The sequence below is a fragment of the Sapajus apella genome, unplaced genomic scaffold, assembly GCF_009761245.1.
Source record: "Sapajus apella isolate SASKATOON/1434 unplaced genomic scaffold, GSC_monkey_1.0 scaffold69, whole genome shotgun sequence".
In the NCBI taxonomy this organism is placed as follows: Eukaryota; Metazoa; Chordata; class Mammalia; order Primates; family Cebidae; genus Sapajus; species Sapajus apella.
The window spans coordinates 7,565,377-7,589,439 of NW_022437009.1; the positions used below are offsets into that span (position 1 = coordinate 7,565,377).

Here is a 24,063-nt window from a genome sequence, read left to right on the forward strand (position 1 = left end):
CTCCTGAGTAGCTGGGATTACAGGCACGTGCCACCATGCCCAGCTAATTTTTTATAGTTTTAGTAGAGACGGGGTTTCACCATGTTGACCAGGATGGTCTCGATCTCTTGACCTCGTGATCCACCTGCCTCGGCCTCCCAAAGTGCTGGGATTACAGGCTTGAGCCACCGCACCCGGCATAAGGTTTTGTTTTAAGTTGACTAATAGGAAAGATGATGTACAAATAGTTAATTTCGTATCTTTCTACATATAATTAGTACATTTGGTTGGCATAGTAACTGTGATTAGAATGCTTTTGTTATAAATGATAATATTAGTACAAGTATTTTCATTAGGAGTTTAAGATAAAATTCAGGTTCATATCTGAAGAAGAATTGATAAACTATAACTTCTTTAACAGGAATATTAAATGCATCCTGCACTATGCTCACTTGGTTGAATGCCTTTATTCAAGATGGCCCTGTGGTTTATGTCCTCCTGTTGTTCTCCTCACTCCCCAGTCTGTTCATCCACATTCTACCTATCTTTAAATATCAGCTCAAATCCCATCAAGTGGTTTATTTCTAGACCCTAAATCATAATACTTTCTAAACATAGAGTTATCATATGACCCAGCAATTCTACTCCATGGTATTTACCCAAGAAAAATGAAAACACATATTCACTCTGAAACTTATACGTGAGTGTTCATAACAACATTATTCATAATAGCCAAAAGCTGAAAACAACCAAATATCTGTCAGTTGATGAATGGATAAACAGAACATATATACCATACATACAACGCAATATTATTGAGCCATAAGAAGGAATGAGGCACAAGTACCAGTGCATGCTACAAACTGGGTGAACCATGAAAACATTATGCTAAGTGAAAGAAACCAGTCACAAAACGATTCCATTTGTATGAAATATCCAGAATAGGCAAATCTATAGAGATATAAGATAGGTTAGTGGTTGCTTAAGGGGGGTGGGGGAATAGGAGAGAAGTGAGTTATAACTAAAGGGTACAGGATTTTCTTTTGAAGTGATAAAAGTGTTCTAAAATTGACCTTGGTGATAGTTGCACATATCTCTGAATATACTAAAAATCCTTGAATTGTATTCTTTAAATGGGTGAATTCTAAGGCATGTGAATTACATCTCAATAAAGCTGTTATTTAAAAACTAACTTTAAGGCTGGGCGCGGTGGCTCAAGCCTGTAATCCCAGCACTTTGGGAGGCCGAGGCGGGTGGATCACTAGGTCAAGAGATCGAGACCATCCTGGTCAACACGGTGAAACCCCGTCTCTACTAAAGCTACAAAAAATTAGCTGGGCATGGTGGCGTGTGCCTGTAATCCCAGCTACTCAGGAGGCTGAGGCAGGAGAATTGCCTGAACCCAGGAGGCGGAGGTTGTGGTGAGCCGAGATCGCGCCATTGCACTCCAGCCTGGGTAACAAGAGCGAAAACTCCGTCTCAAAAAAATAAATAAATAAATAAAAATAAAAACTAACTTTAAACTATTAATACCCTATGTGTATTCCTATATATTATACATTGTTTATACCTCTAATAAAGCACTCAGCATAGTCTTGTTATAATTATTCACTTAAGAAATCTGTCTTTTCCATTGCATTATGTAGCTCCAGAGAAGAGGCAGGGTGTTCTTTGGTATCCCTAAAAAGCATAGTGCTTTGCACTCAGTAAATATGAATTTAGTTGAATTTTTCCACAATTAAGTTCTTTTACCTATAAAATGTAAGAGAAAAAAGAATTGAATGTTGCCACAAATATTGTTCCAAATTTGGATTTTGTAATTTTTTTTTTTTTTTTTAGATGGAGTCTCACTGTCTCCTAGACTGGAGTACAGTGGCACAATCTCAGCTCACTGCAACCTTCATCTCCTGGGTTCTAGCAATTCTCCTGCCTCATCCTCCTGGGATTACAAGTGTGCGCCACCTCGCCTGGCTAATTTTGTGTTTTTAGTAGAGACGAGGTTTTATCCTGTTGGTCAGGCTGGTCTTGAACTCCTGACCTCGTGATCTGCCCACCTTGGCCTCCCAAAGTGCTGGGATTATAGGCGTGAGCCACCGTGCCTGGCCTAGATTTTATAATTTTTATATTTAATTCTTCCATTCAGTAGGAGATGGCTTAATTAAAAATTAAAAATAGGCCGGGCGCGGTGGCTCACGCCTGTAATCCCAGCACTTTGGGAGGCTGAGGCGGGTGGATCACGAGGTCAAGAGATCGAGGCCATCCTGGTCAACATGGTGAAACCCCGTCTCTACTAAAAATACAAAAAATTAGCTGGGCATGGTGGTGCGTGCCTGTAATCCTGGCTACTCAGGAGGCTGAGACAGGAGAATTGCCTGAACCCAGGAGGCGGAGGTTGCGGTGAGCCAAGATCGCGCCATTGCACTCACTCCAGCCTGGGTAACATGAGTGAAACTCCGTCTCAAAAAAAAAAAAAAAAAAAATTAAAAATAAATAAATTTTAAAAATATATGTAATTTTTACATTTAATTCCTCTTTGGAAAAATAAATATTTGCTCTCACATTATCTCCTCAGCATGAGTTTCCATTTTGTATTTAGCCAGGCCACACATTTCCACTTACCACCGTATTTTTACCTATAGAAATATTCTAGTTTTTATAATTTGCATATAGAAGCATTTTGTGCACATGTTATCAATAGAATCTTCATGCCATTTTAATTAGTTTTTTAAAAATCAGTTTGACTTTATAGCATTTTGAATCTGTATTTTTGCGGGTGTTTGAATTTAACACAATTTAATTTTTCTTTTTTCTGTTGTGTGTATATGTGCGTATGTTACTCTTTCAGTATTTATTAGAGATGAAAAGTTTAATTTTACCTCCAGAACACATTCTGAAACGGGGTGATAGTGAAGCAATTGCTTATGCTTTCTCTCATCTTCAGCACTGGAAGCGAATAGAAGGTGCTCTTAATCTGTTACAGTGTACATGGGAAGGCAGTAAGTATTCTTTTTCAGAAGTAACATTAATCTCTCTATTCATTGCATTCGCAGGCAGTCTTTTTAAATGAGATTGTCTGGTTTCCATAAAGATTAGTTCATCAGATTGATTTTTAACGGAAATCAGTGGTGATATATTTGGTTTATTGGTAGAAATGCCTAACATGTTGATCCCACAAAAGCAGAATGAGAAACTGTTATGGTATTCTGCCATATGTTCATTCAAGTTACGTATTTTTAAGGAAAGAAAATGAAAACTTGGCCCTTTGACTTACAAGCTTTTTAATGCGGTTGAACTATTCTAATATCTTAAACATTGGTCTTTTTTTTGTTTTGTTTTGTTTTCAGATGTATATGACATGGAACTATTATTTTCATAACTAATATCAACCTATTTTTATTTTATTGTAAAATATAATGTAAAATTTACAGTTTTAACCATTTTAAGTGTACAGTTCAGTGACATTATGTACATTCACAGTGTTGTACAAACATCACCATTATCCATGTACAGAACTTTTTCATTATCCCCAACTGAAATTCTATACCCACTAAATAATAACTCCCCAGTCTCACCTCCCTCTAGCCCTTGGCAGCCACCATTCTACTTTGTCTCTATGAGTTTGACTAGGTACCTTATGTAAGTGGAATTATATAATTTTTGTTCTGTTTTTTTCTGGCCTTTTTCACTTAGTGTAATATCTTTGAGATTCATTCATATTGTGTCAGAATTTCATTTTTAAGTCTGAATAATTCATGGTATGTATATACCACATTCTGTTTATCTATTCATCTGTTAATGAACAGATATCTATTAAACTTGAGTTGTTTTTACCTTTTGGCTATTGTGAATAATGCTGCCACAAATACTGGTGTACAAATATCTGTTTGATTTCCTGCTTTGAGTTCTTTGGGTATATATGCAGAAATGGAATTGCTGGATCATAAAATTCTATGTTTAATTTTTTAAGGAAGCTCAGTACTATTTTTCTTCATAGCAGCTGCACCATTTTACATTCCCACCAGCAAGGCAGAAAAGTTCCAATTTCTTCACATCCTTGCTAACACTTGTTATTTTCTGTGTTTTTTCTTTTTTTAAATAATAGCTATCTTAATGGATGTGAAGTGGAATCTCATTGTGGTGGTGTTTTCCATTTCCCTGATGATTTGTGATGTTGAACATCTTTTCATGTGTTTATTGGCCATTTCTAAATCTTCTTTGGAGACTACATTGGATTGTTTTAAACTAATTACTGGATCTCTTAATTGTTGCTTCTTGTAACCACCAAGAAAGTGAAGAAACTTAATTAAAACATTTTACCAGTTGGATTCACATAATTCTTTTGAAAAGTACACCACAGCTATCAATAAAAATTCAAAAATAAATTCAGTTCTTATTCACTAAAATTGATTAACCGCCCCACCCCCCCCAATTCCCTAACTTTACTCTGAGGCATCTTGGATATTGCAGCAATTCACAAGAGTGCTGTAGAACATTTAAAACTTTCAGTGGAAACACAACAATACAATATTCAAGCTAGGTACAGTGGCTCATGCCTGAAATTTCAGCACTTTGGGAAGCTGAGACCTCCCAAAAGGTTGAGGCTATAGTGAGCCAAGATGGCACTACTATACTCCAGCTTGGGTGATAGAGTAAGAACTTGTCTCAAAAATAATGATAATAATAATTTGATATCTGTCATATATCACTTAAACTATTAGCTCCAGACAGTTCACAATTTCAATATTAGATCACTCTCTATTCCTTTCAATATTATTATGTTTTTGCAAAGCTGGAGTTTTGTTAGTTGCTGTGATTGAAACAAGTACCACACAAAAATCAATGTGAAACAGGAAATGAGGATGGTAGTGTCCAATGTGATTCCAAGTTTTAGAAGTTGTGCAGTGTCCAATGGGCTCATACCTATATTTCATTAGTAAGAAATTATGGTCATTTAAAAATGAAATAAGAAAATTGATTTATTAGGCCGGGCGCGGTGGCTCAAGCCTGTAATCCCAGCACTGTGGGAGGCCGAGGCGGATGGATCACGAGGTCAAGAGATCGAGACCATCCTGGTCAACATGGTGAAACCCCGTCTCTACTAAAAATACAAAAAATTAGCTGGGCATGGTGGCGCGTGCCTGTAATCCCAGCAACTCAGGAGGCTGGGGCAGGAGAATTGCCTGAACCCAAGAAGCGGAGGTTGCGGTGAGCCGAGATCGCACCATTGCACTCCAACCTGGGTAACAAGAGCGAAACTCCATCTCAAAAAAAAAGAAAGAAAGAAAATTGATTTATTGACTTTTTCTTTCAATTTATGTATACAATTTTCCAAAGAGCTGCTAAATAAATTTTTTAAGTTATTTGGACTCACTATTAACAAGTGAAATTGTCGTCATGTATTCTTGAACCAATTTGGGAACCTCTGCGTTAACCATTTGCTAAAGGCCAGACACTCTGCTTGACAATGACAATAATAAAACTGATGAGCCAAGTGTGGTGACTCATGCCTGTAGTTCCACTAGGGAGGCTGAAGTGGGAGTATCACTTGAGAACAGGAATTTGAGACCAACCTGGGCAACATACAAGACTCTCTTATACACACACACACACACACACACACACACACACACACACACACATATATACATATATATGTATTTGTTTTTAAAGAAAATATTAATAAAATTGGGATTATATACTTGAGAAACTGAACGTCTTTGAGTAATTCAACTTACTTTTGCTTTTTCTCCAGTAGTGCATAAGCTTCTCAAAAGCAGATATTCTGTCTCATTCATTTTGTATGTGTCTTCACTGCCTGGCATTCTGCTTGGCAAATAGGTTTTCAATAAGTGCATGATGTTATTTTATTTTATTACTTTTTATGTAGAGATGGGATCTTGCTATGTTGCTCAGGCTGGTCTTTGAACTCCTGGCCTCAAGCAGTCCTTCCACCTTGGCCTCCCAAAGCAGCAGGGATTAGAGGCATGAGCCATTGTGCCCAACCATATGATTTATACTGTATTTCATGAATCATGATCAATTATTTATTAGTGTTGTCACTAAATTGCTCTGTGACTTTGGACAAATAACTGTGGCAAAATAAAGTCTAAATTATGACAAAAGTTTATAGAACCAAACACAAAAGGAAAAACAAAAACCTTATCACAATTTTGATGACTATAGCAGGCCCTCAAGTAATATCGTTTCATTCAACATTATTTCATTATAATGTTGATAAGAAAAAACAAACAAAAAAAAACAAAAACACCCCAGATTCCCATTCAGGGCCACTGTCTGTATAAAGTTTGCAAGGTATTCCCATGTCTGTGTGGGTTTCCTCTTACATCTCACAGGTGTGCACATTAGGTGAACTGGTGTGTCTACATTATCTCAGTATAAGTGAGTGTGGGGGTGTGTGTGAGTGGTATACTGGAATGGTATCCTGTCCATTCCAGTGGGTTCCTCCCTTGCACTCTGGGCTGCCAGGATAGGCTCTGGGCATGCTTGACCCTGAACTAAAATAATTGGGTAAATAACGATCCTGTTTTTATGAATCTTTCTTAAACGTATGTATAGCTCACATTTATTTCAATGTTTAAGAAGTGTTTTGGATCTTTATTTAGAAGTTTGGTGATGTTTTGTGACCAAGGAAATTAACTCTTGTTTATATCAGTTAGCCTATGGTAAAATTGGTTTTATTATATGACATTTCGCTTAAAGTTACAGTTTCCAAGAAACTATGTAAAACGTTAAGGATTTATGTACTTAGCTAATGGAATAGATCAATAAGGATTTCTTCTTTAACAAATCTACAAGAGTTGGTGATAATCTAGATCAGGGGGTGGGCAAACTTTTTCCATAAAGTGCTAAATAGTTAATATTTTAGACTTTGTAGGGCAGTCTTTTTTTTTGAGAGGGATGCCAGGCATACAGTCTTTTACACAGCTATTCAATTATTGTAACATGAAAGCAGCCTTAGGCAATATGTAAATGAATGGCATAACTGTGTTCCAATAAAATTTTATTTACAAAAACAGATGGTGGGCCAGACCTGGCCAAAGGGCCATACTTTGGTGACCCGGATCTAGATCGAGATCTGCTCATAGAAAGCTTTGGTGAGGCTGGGCATGGTGACTCATGCCTATAATGCCAGTACTTTGGGAGGCCAAGGTGGGCAGATCACCTGAGGTCAGGAGTTCAAGACCAGCTTGGCTAACATGGTGAAACCCTGTTTCTACTAAAAATACAAAAAATTAGCCAGGCGTGGTGGCACGCACTCGTAATCCCAGCTACTTGGGTGGCTAAGGAAAGAGAAACACTTGAACCTGGGAGGCAGAGGTTGCAGTGAGCCAAGATCACACCACTGCACTCCAGCTTGGGCAACAAGAGCAAAACTCTGTCTCAAAAAAAAAAAAAAAAAGCTTTGGTGAAACTCACATGTGAAGTTAGGAGCCATTGAAAACTATTTTAGGTTGCCAATAGTAATGACCAAACAGTTATACACATTGCAGTCATATGAAGATTTCTGTAATTCTGCTTTGGAATTATCAGTTGTGTTTGTAATGAGGAGACTGAAGAAAAGAAAGACCCAGCCGGTTTCTTCTACTATTCCCTGTAGTTTTACTCTAGCCAGACTAGGCTATTCACTACTATCTAAATCTTATCCTTCCCTTTATTCATTATTTTGCTTACTTTGTTTCTTGTATCTAAGACGTCTCAGTAAAAACAAATAAAATAGTATGTGAAATTTTTATATAAATTTGTCTCCAAAATAGCTTTGATCTGTAGTATAAGATGGCAAATAAGACAGAATTGAGTATCAACACATGGTTTTTTTTCTCAGCTTTTAGAATGATTCCATACCCATTAGAGAAAGGACATCTATTTCACCCTTATCCTAGCTGCACAGAGACGGCTGATAGAGAGCTATTACCTCGTAAGTAAATATTTTAGTTTTCCTAAACTTAAAAATAGTTTTAAGTTTAGATTGTTTATCATAGTGTTCTCCATTTTGAAAGTGCCTTTGGTTGAAATTCAAGACACTGTTTAAATACTATTTTAGCCACTTCTGGGACATAGTTGTATAATTTAATTTGTTGAGCAAAAACGTGTGCTAGATGCAACAAAGGACACCAAGATTAAAGATACTAAAAAGAACTGTCGTCTTACAAACCTTGAGAAAAGAAATAATGCCAATCCTTCACCAACTTTACGATACAAAAAAAACCTATAAAACAACAGCCCTTATGAATATAGACACAAACATCTTCAACAAAATATTAGCAAACTGAATCCAGCAACATATAGAAAGGCTTATATACCATAACCAAATGGGATTTATCTCACTAGTTCAAGTTTGACTTAATATCTGAAAATGTATTGTACCGTGTTAATAGAATAAAGCACAATAGATCCAGGAAAAAGGCATTTGACAAAATCTGGCTCTCATTCAAGATAAAAAGAAAAACTCTCAACAAACTACAAATTGAAGGGGACTTTCTCAACCTGATTAAAAAAAAAAAAATCTCTGAAAAACCCACAGTTAACATACTTAATGGTGAAAGACTGAATGCTTTCCCCTTACAATCAGGAATAAGGCAAGGATATCTGTTGTCACCACTTCTATTCAATATTGTACTAGAGGTTCTAGCTGGTGTTACCAGGCAAGAAAATAAATAAGAGCATTCATATTGACAAGGAAGAAGTAAAACTCTCTTTATTCACAGATGGCATGATCTTCTATGTAGGAAATCCTGAGAAATCCATGAAAATACTCTTAGAACTAATACATGAATTCAACAGGGTTGTAGAATATAAGATTAATATGCTAAAATTAATTGTATGTCTATGTCCTAGCAATGAACAATCTGAAAATGGAATTTGGAAAACAATACCAATCATAGTAGCAACAAAAAAAAACTACTTAGAAATAAATTTAACAAAAGAAATATAAGATGTGTACACTAAAAACTATAAAATATTGCTAAGAGAAATTAAAAACTAAATGGAGAGATACTTGATGGATTGGAAGACCCAATTTTTAAATTTATATATTTATTTATTTATTTGAGACCAAGTCTCACCCTTGCCCAGACTGCAGTGCAGTGGCGCAGTTGCAGCTCACTGCAAATTCCACCTCTTGGGTTCAGGCAATTCTTGTGCCTCAGGCTCCCGAGTAGCTAGAATTACAGGTGCGCGTCACCATGCCCAGCTAATTTTTGTGTTTTTGGTAGAGACAGCGTTTTGCTATCTTGTCCAGGCTGGTCACAAACTCCTGGGCTCAAGCAGTCCGCCTGCCTCAACCTCCCAAAGTGCTGCGCCTACAGGCATGAGCCATGGTGCCTGACCCCAATATTATTTAGATGACAGTCCTCTTCAAATTGATCTATACAGTCAATACAATCCATATCAAAATCCCAGGAGGGATTTTGCAAAAAAAAAAAAAAAAAAAGTAACAAGCTTATTCTAAAATGTATATGGAAAGGCAAAGGACCCAGACAATCTTTCTGAAGAAGAACAATATGAAAAAGAGCAGTCAAAGAACTAGAAGGAGAACCAGAAATATGTAGGATTATGATTGTTGATAGTGTTTAGTCTAGTTCCTGCTTTTAGGAAGCCAGACTTCGCAAAAGAATGGCCTACACTTTGTGTCTCAGTTGCCTTATCATCTGTTCTTTTTTTTCTGTAAACTAGTACATTTCTGTTTTAACTTCTCTTTTTATGATTTAGCTGAGAAGCAATCATACCAAAGGTTATAAACACTAGGACCATGTTTTCTTATATGATATAAGCCTGTGCTACAGTTTTTACAATACTGAGCCATTAGAACTTAAGTCTAGGAAGGAGAGTTGCAGGTTTACGGCCATCTAACTTAATTTGTTGAAAAGTTTAAACAGACAAATGAAAATTTAGAAGGAGAGATTATGGCAAACTGAGTATGCTGGTGTTTTTCTTTTAGTGTTTTTTAATTTTCCTTTATTTGCTAAGTGATCTCTTCCCTCTCTGAATTCTTTTTTCTTTTTTTTTTGAGACAGAGTTTCGTTCTTGTCGCCCAGGCTGGAGTGCAGTGGCGCTCGCCTCACTGCAACCCCCCGCCTACTGGGTTCAAGCGATTCTCCTGCCTCAGCCTCCAGAGTAGCTGGGACTACAGGTTCGTGCCACCGTGGCTGGCTAACTTTTGTATTTTTAATAGAGACGAGGTTTCAACACGTTGGCCAGGATGTTCTCAATCTCCTGACCTTGTGATCTGCCCGCCTTGGCCTTCCAAAGTACAGGGATTACAGGCATGAGCCACCATACCTGGCTTTTTCTTTTTCTTTTTTTTTTTTTTAACACCCTTCTCTGAATTCTCAAAGTGTTTTGTGTATTTGTTTACTTCCTTTTATATTGTAAACTCCTTGAAGGCCAGGATTCTCTTTATTGTTGTTCCTAGATGGAGTTTCTGCTCTTGTTGCCCAAGCTGGAGTGCAATCTCGGCTCCCTGAAACTTCCACCTTACGGGTTCAAGCAATTCTCCTGCCTCAACCTCCCAAGTAGCTGGGATTACAGGCACCCACCACCATGCCTGGCTAAATTTTTTGTATTTTTAGTAGAGATGGGGTTTCACCATGTTAGCCAGGCTGGTCTCAAACTCCTGGGCTCAAGTGATCCACTCGCCTTGGCTTTCCAAAGTGCTAGGATTACAGGCATGAGCCACTTCACCTGGCCATTGTTCCTATATCTCTTATAATGGTTACCATAAAAATTGCTATTCAATATATATTGGTTGAATTAATCAAGTTCATTAATTTATTCTTATAAACATGGCTGGCACATTGTAAGTACTTAACAAAAATGCCAAATATTAATACCTTTTCCCTGTCATCCTATTCTGAACTCCTAAACTGCCAACAAAGTTGATAAAAAGATGATGGATGGTCAGGTGCAGTGGCTTACGTCTCTAATCCCAGCACTTTGGGAGGCTGAGGCGGGTGTATTACCTGAGGTCAGGAGTTCGAAACCAGCTGGGTCAACATGGTGAAACCCCATTTCTAATAAAAATACAAAAATTAGCCAGGTGTGGTGACACACGCCAGTAATCCCAACTACTCAGGAGGCTGAGGCAGGAGAATTGCTTGAGCCCAGGAGATGGAGGTTGCAGTGAGCCAAGATTATGCAACTGCACTCCAGCCTGGCCAACAGAGCAAGACCGTGTCTCAAAAAAAAAGCCTGACACAGTGGCTCACACCTGTAATCCCAGCACTTTGGGAGGCTGAGATGGACTGATCACCTGAGGTCAAGAGATCGAGACCAGGCTGGGCAACATGGTGAAACCCCATCTCTACTAAAAAATAAAAAATTAGCTGGGCGTGGTGGCGCATGCCTGTGATCCCAGCTACTCGGGATGCTGAGGCAGGAGAATCCCTTGAACCCGGTAGGCAGAGGTTGCAGTTAGCTGAGATCATGCCATTTCACTCTAGCTTGGGCAACAAGAGCAAAACTCTGTCTCAAAAAAAAAAAGATGATGGACAGTCCAGGCTTGGTAGCTCACACTTGTAATCTTGTAATCCCAGCACTTTGAGAGGCTGAGGAGGGCAGATCACTTGAGGTCAGGAGTCTGAGACCAGCCTGGCCAACATGGCAAAACACCGTCTCTACTAAAAATAAAAAAATTAGCTGGGTGTGGTGGCGTGCTACCGGGGTGGTGGTTGGGGGAGCTGAGGCAGGAGAATCGATTGAACCTGGGAGGTGGAAGTTTCAGTGAGCCAAGATCTGGCTACTGCATTCCAGCCTGGGCAACAGAGCAAGACTGTTTCAAAAAAAAAAGAGAAAGCTCTCAAAGGGAGGGCCTGGCTCTCTAGGAGGTCAAAAATGATTCTCAGTTCTCTGACTTGCATGACTTGGAGAATGGTCCATCTATCCATTAGCAGTAGGAGCTGGTTTGGGAATAGGGGTTGGAGAAATAAATAAGTTGAAGCCTTGACTATGCTGCCTGTGTAACATCTCATCCATATATACATACATACCTGTATATGTGTATATATATGTACATATATAGAGATTTATATGCTTAAATATTTTCTTGTATAATCTACTTAACACATATACATAGAAGTCTATATTTTACATCTCTAATATATATTTGTAAGTAATGTGTATATAATGTATATTATAAATTAAAATAATGAGTAAATGTTGTAAGCATACTTTGGGTATAAATAATAGGGAGCAACTTCAAACTAGTTTAAACATAAATGGGAATTTGTTGGAAGAACACTGGGTTATCAGAGAATTCAAAAGTAACAATTATATTTGGACTTTATAAGGGACTAGAACTGGGGACTAGAAAGCCATTAGGATTTCCAGGAATCAGTTATTTGTATATCTGTGTCCCTGGCTGCTTTTTTTGGTCTTTCCTATTCTCACTTTCTTTTCCTTCCTCCCCAGCCCCATTTTCTCTTTCTGTGATCTGTCATTTCTGTTTCTCTCAGTGTATCCGCTTTATTCTTATATCTTTCTCTTTACAGTTTGGCTTTCCGTTCATAGACAACATGTGGCCAAATTTGAGGCCCCTACAGCCCTCTGTTTACATGTCATCAGTTCAGGCAAACAATACAGAATGATTAATATCTCAATCCCACTTTTTCTTTTCTTCTTCTTCTTCTTTTTTTTTTTTTTTTTTTTTTTTGAGGCAAGATTTCACTCTGTCATGCAGGCTGAAATGCACTGGCGTGATTATGGCTCGCTGTATCCTCGCTTTCTAAGTCTCAAAAGATCCTCCCACCTCAGCCTCCTGAGTAGCTGGGACCACAGGCACGTACCACCATGCCTGGCTAATTTTCGTATTTTTGGTAGAGATGAGGTTTCACCATGTTGCCCAGGCTGGCCTTGAACTCCTGAGTACAAGTAATCTGCCTGTCTCAACAAGTGTTGGGATTACAGGCGTGAGCCACTGCCCCCAGGCTTAACCACACCTCTAAAACTTCTGGGAGAGAGAATCAGATTTATCTAGGTGTTTATTCCTTGTCCAGTCAGCTGTGGCCTAAGGACAGGATTAGGTTGTGTAAATAAAATTGCCAGTGGTCTTAATATCTCTTTCTCTGTACATCTCACAAAACAGACTTAGGAGTCATCATTTTCTAGATAGCAAAAGAAGTCCTAGGCATAAATCACTAAGGAAAACTGTATAGAGTGAGAACTGAACTGAGGGTGGAACCATGGATGCACAAAAATATCTAAGGAATGAGTGGCAGAAAGAGAGCTGAAGATTCAGTGAAGAGGTTGTCAGAGAGACAGGACAAGAACTAGAACTAGATATCCTAGAACTAAAAGGAAGAAGAAATTTCTAAGTGAGGAGGAATATCCGAGATAATAGGTAAGGTAAACACTAAGAAGAATCCATTGACTTTAGCAATTAAGGTGTCAATGAGAGAAATTTTATTTTCCTTCCTAAAGTTGTGGTGGTGGTAGTTCTTGTTGTCTTTCCATTTTAACAAGAACAAGTATATTTAAGGCAAAAGAATGGACCTTAAATTATGAAACATCAATATACAAGAGTGTATTATATTAAGGTAATACATTTAGCCTAAAATAATGCCCTCCTTTGTAAATTATTACAAAGGTTATCATAATATAAGGACAATTTTACATAGTAATATGAATAAAATCAGAGTTATTATCATGTTGTCAAAGTCATAAGCTATAAGACCAAACTGCTTTTTGGCAAGCCTTTATTAATTCTAACTCCATATAGGATATAAACTCCAGAAGATAGGAGAGGGGGAATATGCTGGGGGGTTTTGTTTGATTATATTTTATGTTCTCAGAATATTTTTTCTGTCTCTGACTGTGGTAGAATGAACAAAATGTTAATAATACGGAGTTTTAATACCCATGAGTACTTAATGTTTTTTGTTTTTAATTTTCCTTCAACCTTGATATGACTTACCACATTCTGGAATTTGCTTATGGACCTCATAAGTTCAGAGTTGAACTATTCCCCTAGTTCACATAGCTATTTAGTCGTCTTTTATGCCTCCTGATAAATTTTTCTCTATAAGCCAGTGATGAAATTTAAACTTTCATTCCAAGGGAGTGTTTCTGTACTAGTCAGTTATCCATTATTTTGATGTATTAGCCAAACATTGAGTGACAAATGAATCTACAGAAAGCAATCCAAGAAGAAATAATTAGGTCTCTCCTACAGTAGAAAAATCTCCTATTTTACGAAATTTCCTTATTAAAGCTATACAGTTTTCTACCTTATAAAGTGAGAATACTACTACTATCGATTAGGGTTATTGAAAAGAATTAAATGAGCTAATATAAATAAAAGTTATTTATAAAACATAAAGTGCTATATAGGTTAGCTAATATTACTAACTTTGCTGTCTTGTATTTTCCAACTTCTAGAATACCAGGGTTTGTTTCTCTTGATTTGAAGTTAGGAAGACGAAGTTGGCCTCTCATGGCTGAGGGACAGGGCAAAGGGGGACTGCTGACTGGTTCTTTGGGTGCTGAAAGTACAATGTTCTCTACAGTTTCTAATGTTTCTAACTTTTCAAAATTCAGCTTTGATGTGCTTTTACTTTAAACATGGCTCAAGGTTCTGGAAATTTTCTGGATTTTTAATGAGTTTATGTTTTGGTATATACTTTCTGAATATAGTATAATAAAAATAAAAATATAGTTGTTGAAGGAAGCTTAGATGTAATCTCTGTGAATCGTTATGCTTTAAAAGTGAAATTTATAGCTGACCTTGGTTCAGCACAAAATTAGTCATCCCTTACTAATGCAGGATATTACATCAGGAATTCCTGGGTTAGTATCCAGCCCTAAGCAGAGAACTTCCTGGCCTAATGAAGTCCGAGAATAGTTCTCCGTTTAGCAGACATTTATTGAGCACCTACTGCATGTTAGGTACTCTAATAGGCTCATCTCAGTATTGTTATTCAAGTATTTTCAAATTTCAAATAAAATAGAAATACGTGAGTATAATTGATAATAAAATATCCAATCACTAGAAAAATAATAACTGAGTAAATGTGTAAATATGGTAATATAAGAAAATTTGTTGTCAGAATCCTAGGCCTTTGATTTTCTAGTTTAGTGTTTTTGTTTTTGTTTTTGTTTTTTTGAGATGGAGTCTTGCTCTGTCAGCAGGATAGAGTGCAGTGGTGTGATCTTGGCTCACTGTAACCTCCACCACTTGTGTTCTAGCAATCCTCCTGCCTCAGCCACCCAAGTAGCTGTGACTACAGGTGTGCATCACCATGCTTGGCTAATCTTTTTGTTTTTAGTAGAGATAGGGTTTCACTGTGTTGGCCAAGCTGGTCTCAAACTCCTGACCTCAAGTGATTCACCCGCCTCAGCCTCCCAAAGTGCAGGAATTACAGACATGAGCCACACCATGCCTGGCCTACCTACTTTAGTTTTTACAGTGCTTAATGAAATGCCACATATAGAAACACATTAATAACTGGGTAAAATTATTAGTTATGGTTCTAGGAAATCTCCAGCGACATGTCTGCCTCTTTCTACTAGTCTTTGAGCTCCCAAAGAACAAGAATTAATAATAACTCAAGGTCAGGTGCAGTGGCTCACACTTGTAATCCCAGCACTTTGGGAGGTCAAGACAGACAGATCTCTTGAGGCTAGGAGTTCGAGACCAGCCTGGCCAATATGGCATAACCCATCTCTACTAAAAATACAAAAAATTAGCTAGGTGTGGTGGCCTGCGCCTATAATCTCAGCTACTTGGGACACTAAGGCATGAGAATCACTTGAACCTGGGGGCATAGGTTTCAGTGAGCCAAGATTACATCACTGCATTCCAGCCCGGGCAAGAGAGTGAGACTCTGTCTCAAAAAAAAAACAAAACAAGGCCGGGCGCGGTGGCTCAAGCCTGTAATCCCAGCACTTTGGGAGGCCGAGGTGGGTGGATCACGAGGTCAAGAGATCAAGACCATCCTGGTCAACGCGGTGAAACCCTGTCTCTACTAAAACTACAAAAAAAAATTAGCTGGGCATGGTGGCGCGTGCCTGTAATCCCAGCTACTCAGGAGGCTGAGACAGGAGAATTGCCTGAACCCAGGAGGCGGAGGTTGTGGTGAGCCGAGATCGCGCCATTGCACTCCAGTCTGGGTAACAGGAGCGAAACTCCGTCTCAAAAAAAAAAAAAAAAAAAAAAACAAAACAGCAACTCAAATTTATTTATTTAGAGAAGCTCTGTTACCCAGGCTGGGGTGCAGTGGCATGATCATAGCTTACTGCAGCCTCAAACTCCTGGGTTCAAGCTGTCTTCCCACCCAGCCTCCTGAGTAGCTGGGACTACATATAGGCACACACCACCGTGTCGGGCTAACTTTTTAAAATTTTTAAAGAGATGGGGGTCTCAATGTTTGCTTAGGCTGGTCTCAAATGCCTGGCTTTAAGCCATCCTCCTGCTTCGGCCTCCCAAAGTGCTGGGATTACAGGCGTGAGCCACCACCCATAGCTACAACTCACATTTATTAAGCACTTAAAATGTTCATCCTTACAACTCTCTATAGCAACTTCTAGAGGGTTTAGCAACTTATTCAAGATCACATAGCTAATAAGTGACAAAGCTTTTTTTCAGAATCACCTCAGCATGACTTTGTAATCAATGCCCTTTCCCATGATGCCATCCTGTTCCCACACCCAGCACAGTTGTCTGGCTATTTAGATATGCTGTTGATGTTGGGATAAATAATGGATGACCGTCTTCTACCTTGTTTAGCCAGAGACTTTTCCTTCAAAAAAAATTTTTTTTTACTTTTTAGTTTTTAAAAAAAGATTTCATTTGAAAAGATTAAGACTTGTTTACATGTTATTCGGAAATAAAATTGATTCTTACCAATTCTCCATTGCAGCTTTTCATCATGTTTCTGTTTACCCAAAGAGGGAGCTTCCTTTGTTCATCCATTTCACAGCAGGATTTTGCTCTTCTACAGCAATGATAGCCATTCTCACACACCAGTTTCCTGAAATCATGGGTATTTTTGTTAAAGCTGTAAGTATGATCTCAAGGACTTGTGTAGATTATTTGTAAAACACACAAGAAACCGTCCCTGATCTGCCTGTGCTAACCCAGCTGAGCAGTGGAAGATATTTGTTATAAATTAAAGGAATTGATTTGTAAAGTTGCTGCCATAACTATGTCAAACATAAATTTTCAGTGATTTGAGCTACTTCTGCTGCTTAAAAGTTTAAAGAATACAATATAAGATTATAACAATATAACATTATAAAGTTTGCTCTTATAGATCACTTTTGGTGATAAACAGCCTGTGTTACTATCTTTGGTATTTTTTTAATTCCCTATTTTGTAAACAAACCCTTCGATGTTTTTCAGTTAAATGAAATCATTAGTTCTCAGGATTTGCTGAACTTTAAAGTCAAGAGCACAACAAGGATGGATAATAAGTACCTAAGGCAGGGAACAGATGAGACATTTGTCCCTAGGTACAGAATATGCCTATGTCTCAAAGGTTCTCCAAGTTATTGTGTCTGCTTGTTCTTACTAACCTTCCCCAGACATGGATTACAACCATATATAGATCTTTATTTTCATTTTTACCCTTTAGTTTTGAACTGCTTCACCATTTCCTGAGTCAGTTAATACTTGAGGACTGACATTAGAGTGGGTATCCCATCAGTATTTACTCTTTTTATTTTTGAGACAAGGTCTTGCTCTGTCACCCAGGCTATAGTGCAGTGATGCGATCTCACTGCAGCCTCCACCTCCTGGGTTCAACAGTCCTCTCACCTCAGCACCCCCACCGAGTAGCTGAGACTATAGGTACATGCAGTGATCTCACTGCAGCCTCCACCTCCTGGGTTCAACAGTCCTCCTACCTTAGCACCCCCACTGAGTACTGAGACTATAGGTACATGACACCCTGCACAATTACTTTTTGTGTTTTTTTGTAGACAGGGTTTTGTCATGTTGCCCAGGCTGGTCTTGAACTCCTGGGCTCAAGTGAGCCACCATGCCCAGTGACTATTTACTCTTCTGTATAAACTTACTAATTAATGTCACTGACTCAAAGTAAAATTAGCAAAGATAATTTCCTTTAAGTCTCTAAAGTCTGTCTTAAAAAAATAAAATGCATCTTTCTTGTACATCTTTGCATTTCTACCAGGTAATAAGAGTTAAAACCCAAAAAGAAAATGCTGATTAATATATTCCCCAAAATAAAAACACTGAGAACCATGGACAAACTAGTCCTTACTTGGTAATGTATTTTCTGTATTTTTCTCTATATGCCTCCATTCTAACTGATTTCCTCAGAGTTTCTTTTTCTGCCTTAAGAATAGTTTATTTTGTGCCTTAAAGATTAGTTGGCTTTTTTCTGGCACCAGTGGTAAGAGCAGTGGTTTCCCTTTTTCCCTGAAGGTCAACCATATAATGTGTTAAGTTGCCACTGGCTGCAGGCCTAGGAGTCTGAGTCTGCACTTGATTCTGGGTCAAACTTCATGAAGAATGACTTCCCACTGTTGTTCAGGGAGGGTAGGTATTTGGTTTGGAAACTGACTATACTATTTCTTTCTAGTGTAAAATGAACACTTAGTGATCATACTCATAACTGTTATTTGCAATAGTGCTAATAGTTGAGTGAGTGCATCTCAAACTGAAATGACCTTACTATGTAATCTGGCATGGAGTAAAAATGGACTAGAAAGAGAGTTCCGTCCATTTAATATTGGGAAAGAAAAAGTGCAACTGTGTATGTGAGATCACAGGCAAGCAATGGGAGAGATGATTCTTGGATTTGTCTTAGGCAAGTGGAATGCAAGGGAAGTGGCATAGAGCAAGGAGGGAGATCTAGAATCTGGAATAGATACATAGCAACTGTTAATAGTGTGTTTCCATGGGGTACTAGCCATAATTAATGTTTATAGTGTCTGCCTTTACCTAGGCTGTCACTAATGGCACCAGCAGAACCTTTTTATTTTATTTTTAAAGTTTTAAATTTTATTTTTTTTCATACTTTAAGTTCTGGGGTACATGTGCAGATTGTGTAGGTTTGTTACATAGGTGTACATGTGCCATGGTGGTGGTTTGCTACATCGATCGCCCCATCATCTACATTAGGTATTTCTCCTAATGCTGTCCCTCCCCAATCCCCCCACCCCCTGCTATTCCTCCCCTAGCCCCCCACCCCCCATGCCCTGCTGTGTGATATTCCCTTCCCTGTGTCCATGTGTTCTTATTGTTCAATACCCACTTATGAGTGAGAACATGCGGTGTTTGGTTTTCTGTTCTTGTGTCAGTTTGCCGAGAATGATGGTTTCCAGTTTCATCCATGTCTTTGCCAAGGACTTGAAGTCATTCTTCTTTATGGCTGCATAGTATTCCATAGTGTATATGTGCCACATTTTCTTTATCCAGTCTGTCATTGATGGGCATTTGGGTTGGTTCCAAATCTTTGCTATTGTGAACAGTGCTGCAATAAATATATGTGGCACCAGAAGAACCTTTACGATTACATAGCCTCAGTTCCTTAGCATTCCTCTAGCAGAGACTGAGAATGAATAATTACATATTTTAAAGTGGAAGCTTCTTTTTCAGACCAACAGTTATTGATATACTTTGGATTTCCAAGGGCAGGTTCCATGTAAGAGTTAATGGGAAATGACTGTGGTATGGGCAGTTTCCAGCTTTTTTTTTTTTTTTTTTTTGAGATATAGTCTTAACTCTGTTGCCCAGGCTAGAGTACAGTGATGTGATCTTGGCACACTGCAACCTCTGCCTCCTGGGTTCAAGCGATTCTCCTGCCTCAGCCTCCTAAGTAGCTAGGACTATGGGCACGCGCCATAATGCTTGGCTAATTTTTGTATTTATAGTAGAGATGGGGATTTGCCATGTTAGCTAATCTCGAACTTCTGACCTCAGGTGATAACTCACCTTGGCCTCCCAAAGGCTGGGATTACAGGGGTGTGCCACTGCGCCCAGCCAGTTTCCAGCTTATAAACACAATGTGTAAATGCCTTTATAGACCGACAAACAGCAAGGAAACTAGAGGCTTAAATTATACTTCTTCACCACTTCACAGAATGTGCTCTATGCAGATGCTTTAGGAGCATTACCATCACCCAGGAGCTCATTAAAAATGCATAACCTCAGGCACCACTGCAGACCTTCTGAATCAGAATCTGCATTTTAACAAGATCCCCAGGTGATCATATATATATATATATATATATATATATGTATTACACATACACACACACATTTAAAGCTTTAGAAAACTTGCTGTACTCTAGCCCCAACATGGAGAATTTAGAACAGCAAGATAGTGCTGCCTTGTCAAGGAGGAGGCAGCATTGTAGAATGGTTATGAAATAGACTCTGGGAGGCAGGCTGCTTTGCTTTGAATTCTAGCCTTGAAACATTGCTGTACAACCTCAGGTAAGTTACTTAACTTTTTCTACCCTTAGTTGGAAAATGAGAATAATACTACCTCTGATGGGTTTTGGTGAGGTTAAATGAGTTTGAAATACTCAAGTGTTAAGACTATGTCTACCCATAGTAAAAAGTAGGTCAGTGTTAGCTGTTGTTGCTGTCTTCATTGTCATCATCATCACGAAAATACAGCAGTAATGGGAAACACTACCCCCATCTTATTTAATGGAGATACGTCCTAACAGTAAGCTCAAAATGCACTTTTTCCATAGACACTATAGTATAAATGGTGGTTGGGTATCATTTTGAAAACACTATTAGTAGGCCAGGTGTGATGGCTCTCATACCTGTAATCCCAACACTTTGGGAGGCCGAGGCAGGCAGATCACTTGAGCGCAGGAGTTCATGACCAGCCTAGGCAACATGGTAAAACCCTATCTCTACCAAATATACAAAAAAATTAGCCAGGCGTGTGATACATACCTGTGGTCCCCGCTACTCAGGAGGCTAGAATGGGAGGATTGCTTGAGCCTGGGAGGTGGAGGTTGCAGTGAGCCAAGATCTCACTATTGCACTCTAGCCTGGGCAACAGAGCAAGATCCTGTCTTGAAAATGTGTGTGTGTGTGTGTGTGTGTGTGTGTGTGTGTGTGTGTGTGTGTGTTAGTACTGTGCCTCTGGTACATTATGTGTATGTGAAATATAGAAAGTGGAGAAATGCAGTGCCTCATGCCTGTAATCCCAGCATTTTGGGAGGCCAAGGCAGGAGATCACTTGAGATCAGGAGTTTGAGACCAGCCTGGCCAACGTGGTGAAACCCCATCTCTACTAAAAATACAAAAATCAGCTGGGCATAGTAGCAGGTGCCTGTAATCACAGCTACTGAGGAAGCTGAGGCAGGGGAATCACTTGAACCCAGGAGGTGGAGGTTTCAGTGAGCCCCACATGGCACCAATGCACTCCAGCCTGGGTGACAGTGAGACTCCGTCTCAAAAAAAAAAAAAAAAAAAGAAAGTGGAGAAATGTTTTACGTTCTCCACTTGATAAACTACCTTGCAGAACAGAACCTGTTGGTAAGTTGCAAACTATCTGTGTTAGGATTTACAGTTAACTCAGATATTTTATAGCCAAATAAAGTAGAAACTGGTGAAGAATCTTTTAGGCATACTTGTTCTATTTCAGAAGACAGACTTTTAAAAAAATTTCTAAATTTCTTTGTTACCATTATCTTTTTCTCATCTAATATCTTTTTGTAATAGCTCACATGCCAGAGCAAATTGAATTTGAATTTCTTAAAATGTATTTGTTACAAAAATTGCATTTTTGTGAGGCCAGGCACTGGGGACTGATTTTAAATAATTCTCACTGTACATCAGATTTAGAGAAATGAAAGGGAATGGACTAGACTGGCTAATAGTTTTAGTGCCTCTTCTTTTGCATGGTATCAGACTATGTGGAATAAGACTTCATTTTTAGCAAGTTAAGATTTTTTTCCCCGATTTTTCTCCTGGCTGAGATGAAAACCTAGTCTGACATTAGACATAGAGCAATGAAAAACTGTTGCATAAATCCCTGGAGATGTGGAATGTGCTTATATCAGAGCTGATATTCTCTAAGGCCAGAATTCCTGAAAAAGGAAAAATTGCTTTTAAGTGGTAGGTCATTTTCTCACCTGCTTTGAAGCCTGCTGGATTAAATATGAGAGTTCAAAGTAAGGGTAGCCAGCAAACCAACTGAACTGGAATCTGATTCTGCTTATCTGAAAGGAGCTTCTTTATTTAAGAACAGCACTGCCCTCTCTTTAGAGAACCAATCTTCTGCTCTGGCCCCTTTCATTTCTCTCTTGCAAGAAAAGTGTTCTTAGCAAGGCTTGGGAGGGTGTTATCACAACAGTAAAAAGACTTAAAGATGATCTTGGGGGTTTCACTAACTTACTGATAAACTCAGGCTTGTGGTATGTGACTTTAGTGTTTTGAATTCAGAAGTGTGTTTAAATATAAAAGTCTCTAGTTGGGGCTGGGCGCGGTGGTTCACGGTTGTAATCTCAGCACTTTGGGAGGCCAAGGCCGGCAGATCACTTGAGTTCAGCAGTTCGAGACCAGCCTGGCCAACATGGTGAAACCCCTTCTCTACTAAAAATACCAAAAAATTAGCCAGGTTTGGTGGTGCTTGCCTATAATCCCAGCTACTTGGGAGGCTAAGGCAAGAGAATTGCTTGAACCCAGGAAGCAGAGGTTGCAGTGAGCCGAGATTGTCCCACTGCACTCCAGCCTGAGTGACAGAACAAGATTCCGTCTCAAAAAAAAAAAAAAAAAAAAGTTCCTAGTTGGGTTTTAACTAAACAGCGTAGTCTTTGCAATTCTGGCAGAGAAGGGTGTTACAAGTAAAGACAGAAATCAGAGATTCCTAAATAAATTGTCCATTTTAGTATAGCAAAGCTTTGTTGAAGTTTGTTTTACTGAACACATATTGTAGCTGTGCTGGAGTGGGAATGGGCTTTGTTACCACATACTTCTACTAATCTTTATGTGGGAAAATGTGGTTGGACATGCCAATGATGAATTTCTGAACAACTCATAATTGGCTGGCTCCACTGTAACTAGGGCCTTAAAATCTGCTTGATTAATTCTTTAAGGACTACATTAGCCAAGTTGCATGATTTCCAAAGATATAGAAGGTCAGATGTTACACTAACAAAGAGCCTCTCTACAGAATGTCTCACTGGGGTTTCTCCAGCCCCTTCTCAAAAATAATTAAAATTTTTCTTCCCAAATTACATTTTTAAAATAATAAGCAGATATAAATGCCAAGTGTCTTTCACTGAAAAGTGAATAAAACTTTTGGGAAGATTTGTCCACTATTCTTACTATTTTTTTCAGGGAAAAGGTTGATCTTCAGAACCGGGGGAGTTGATAAACAATTATAAATATATATTAATGTACACCAATGAAAAATATATGATTGTTTTTAAAGGTTCTTAGTTTTCCATTATTATAACCTGTGACATGATAGTTGTATACTTCTTTATTAAATACCTAGGGCCACATTCAGAAATTAACAATTAAAATAAATTTCTTCTCTTTGTTTGAAAATGGATTACTTTCAAAGCTATGAGTTTTTTTAGTTCATAAGAACAGAGATAGGCCGGGCGCGGTGGCTCAAGCCTGTAATCCCAGCACTTTGGGAGGCCGAGGCGGGTGGATCACGGGGTCAAGAGATCGAGACCATCCTGGTCAACATGGTGAAACCCCATCTCTACTAAAAATACAAAACATTAGGGCCGGGCGCGGTGGCTCAAGCCTGTAATCCCAGCACTTTGGGAGGCCAAGGCGGGTGGATCACGAGGTCAAGAGATCGAGACCATCCTGGTCAACATGGTGAAACCCCGTCTCTACTAAAAATACAAAAAATTAGCTGGGCATGGTGGCACGTGCCTGTAATCCCAGCTACTCAGGAGGCTGAGGCAGGAGAATTGCCTGAACCCAGGAGGCGGAGGTTGCAGTGAGCTGAGATTGCGCCATTGCACTCCAGCCTGGGTAACAAGAGCGAAACTCCGTCTCAAAAAAAAAAAAAAAAGAACTGAGATAGTTTTTAAAACATTTTGAAATGTAACTAAACTTACATTTCTGTAAAATATTCTATAGTCATGCTATTTCCACAGTTATAAACCTGAGTTGTT

The 24,063-nt window shown here is 38.7% G+C and overlaps 1 protein-coding gene across 12 annotated transcripts in view; it reads left to right on the forward strand.

The window, feature by feature from the left end:
• The window catches only part of ST7L (suppression of tumorigenicity 7 like), a 135,614-nt gene that overhangs the window by 60,714 nt on the left and 50,837 nt on the right, over window positions 1–24,063 (forward strand). For 6 of the 12 annotated variants that reach the window (XM_032249744.1, XM_032249749.1, XM_032249745.1 and 3 more), the window contains 3 exons: window positions 2,825–2,975; window positions 7,823–7,915; window positions 16,851–16,990. In XM_032249744.1, the coding sequence (XP_032105635.1) occupies window positions 2,825–2,975; window positions 7,823–7,915; window positions 16,851–16,990 (384 nt within the window). Of the gene's footprint in view, window positions 1–2,824; window positions 2,976–7,822; window positions 7,916–16,850; window positions 16,993–24,063 lie in introns of those variants that run through there. The other 6 variants (XR_004260266.1, XR_004260267.1, XM_032249751.1 and 3 more) reach the window with 3 other exon arrangements.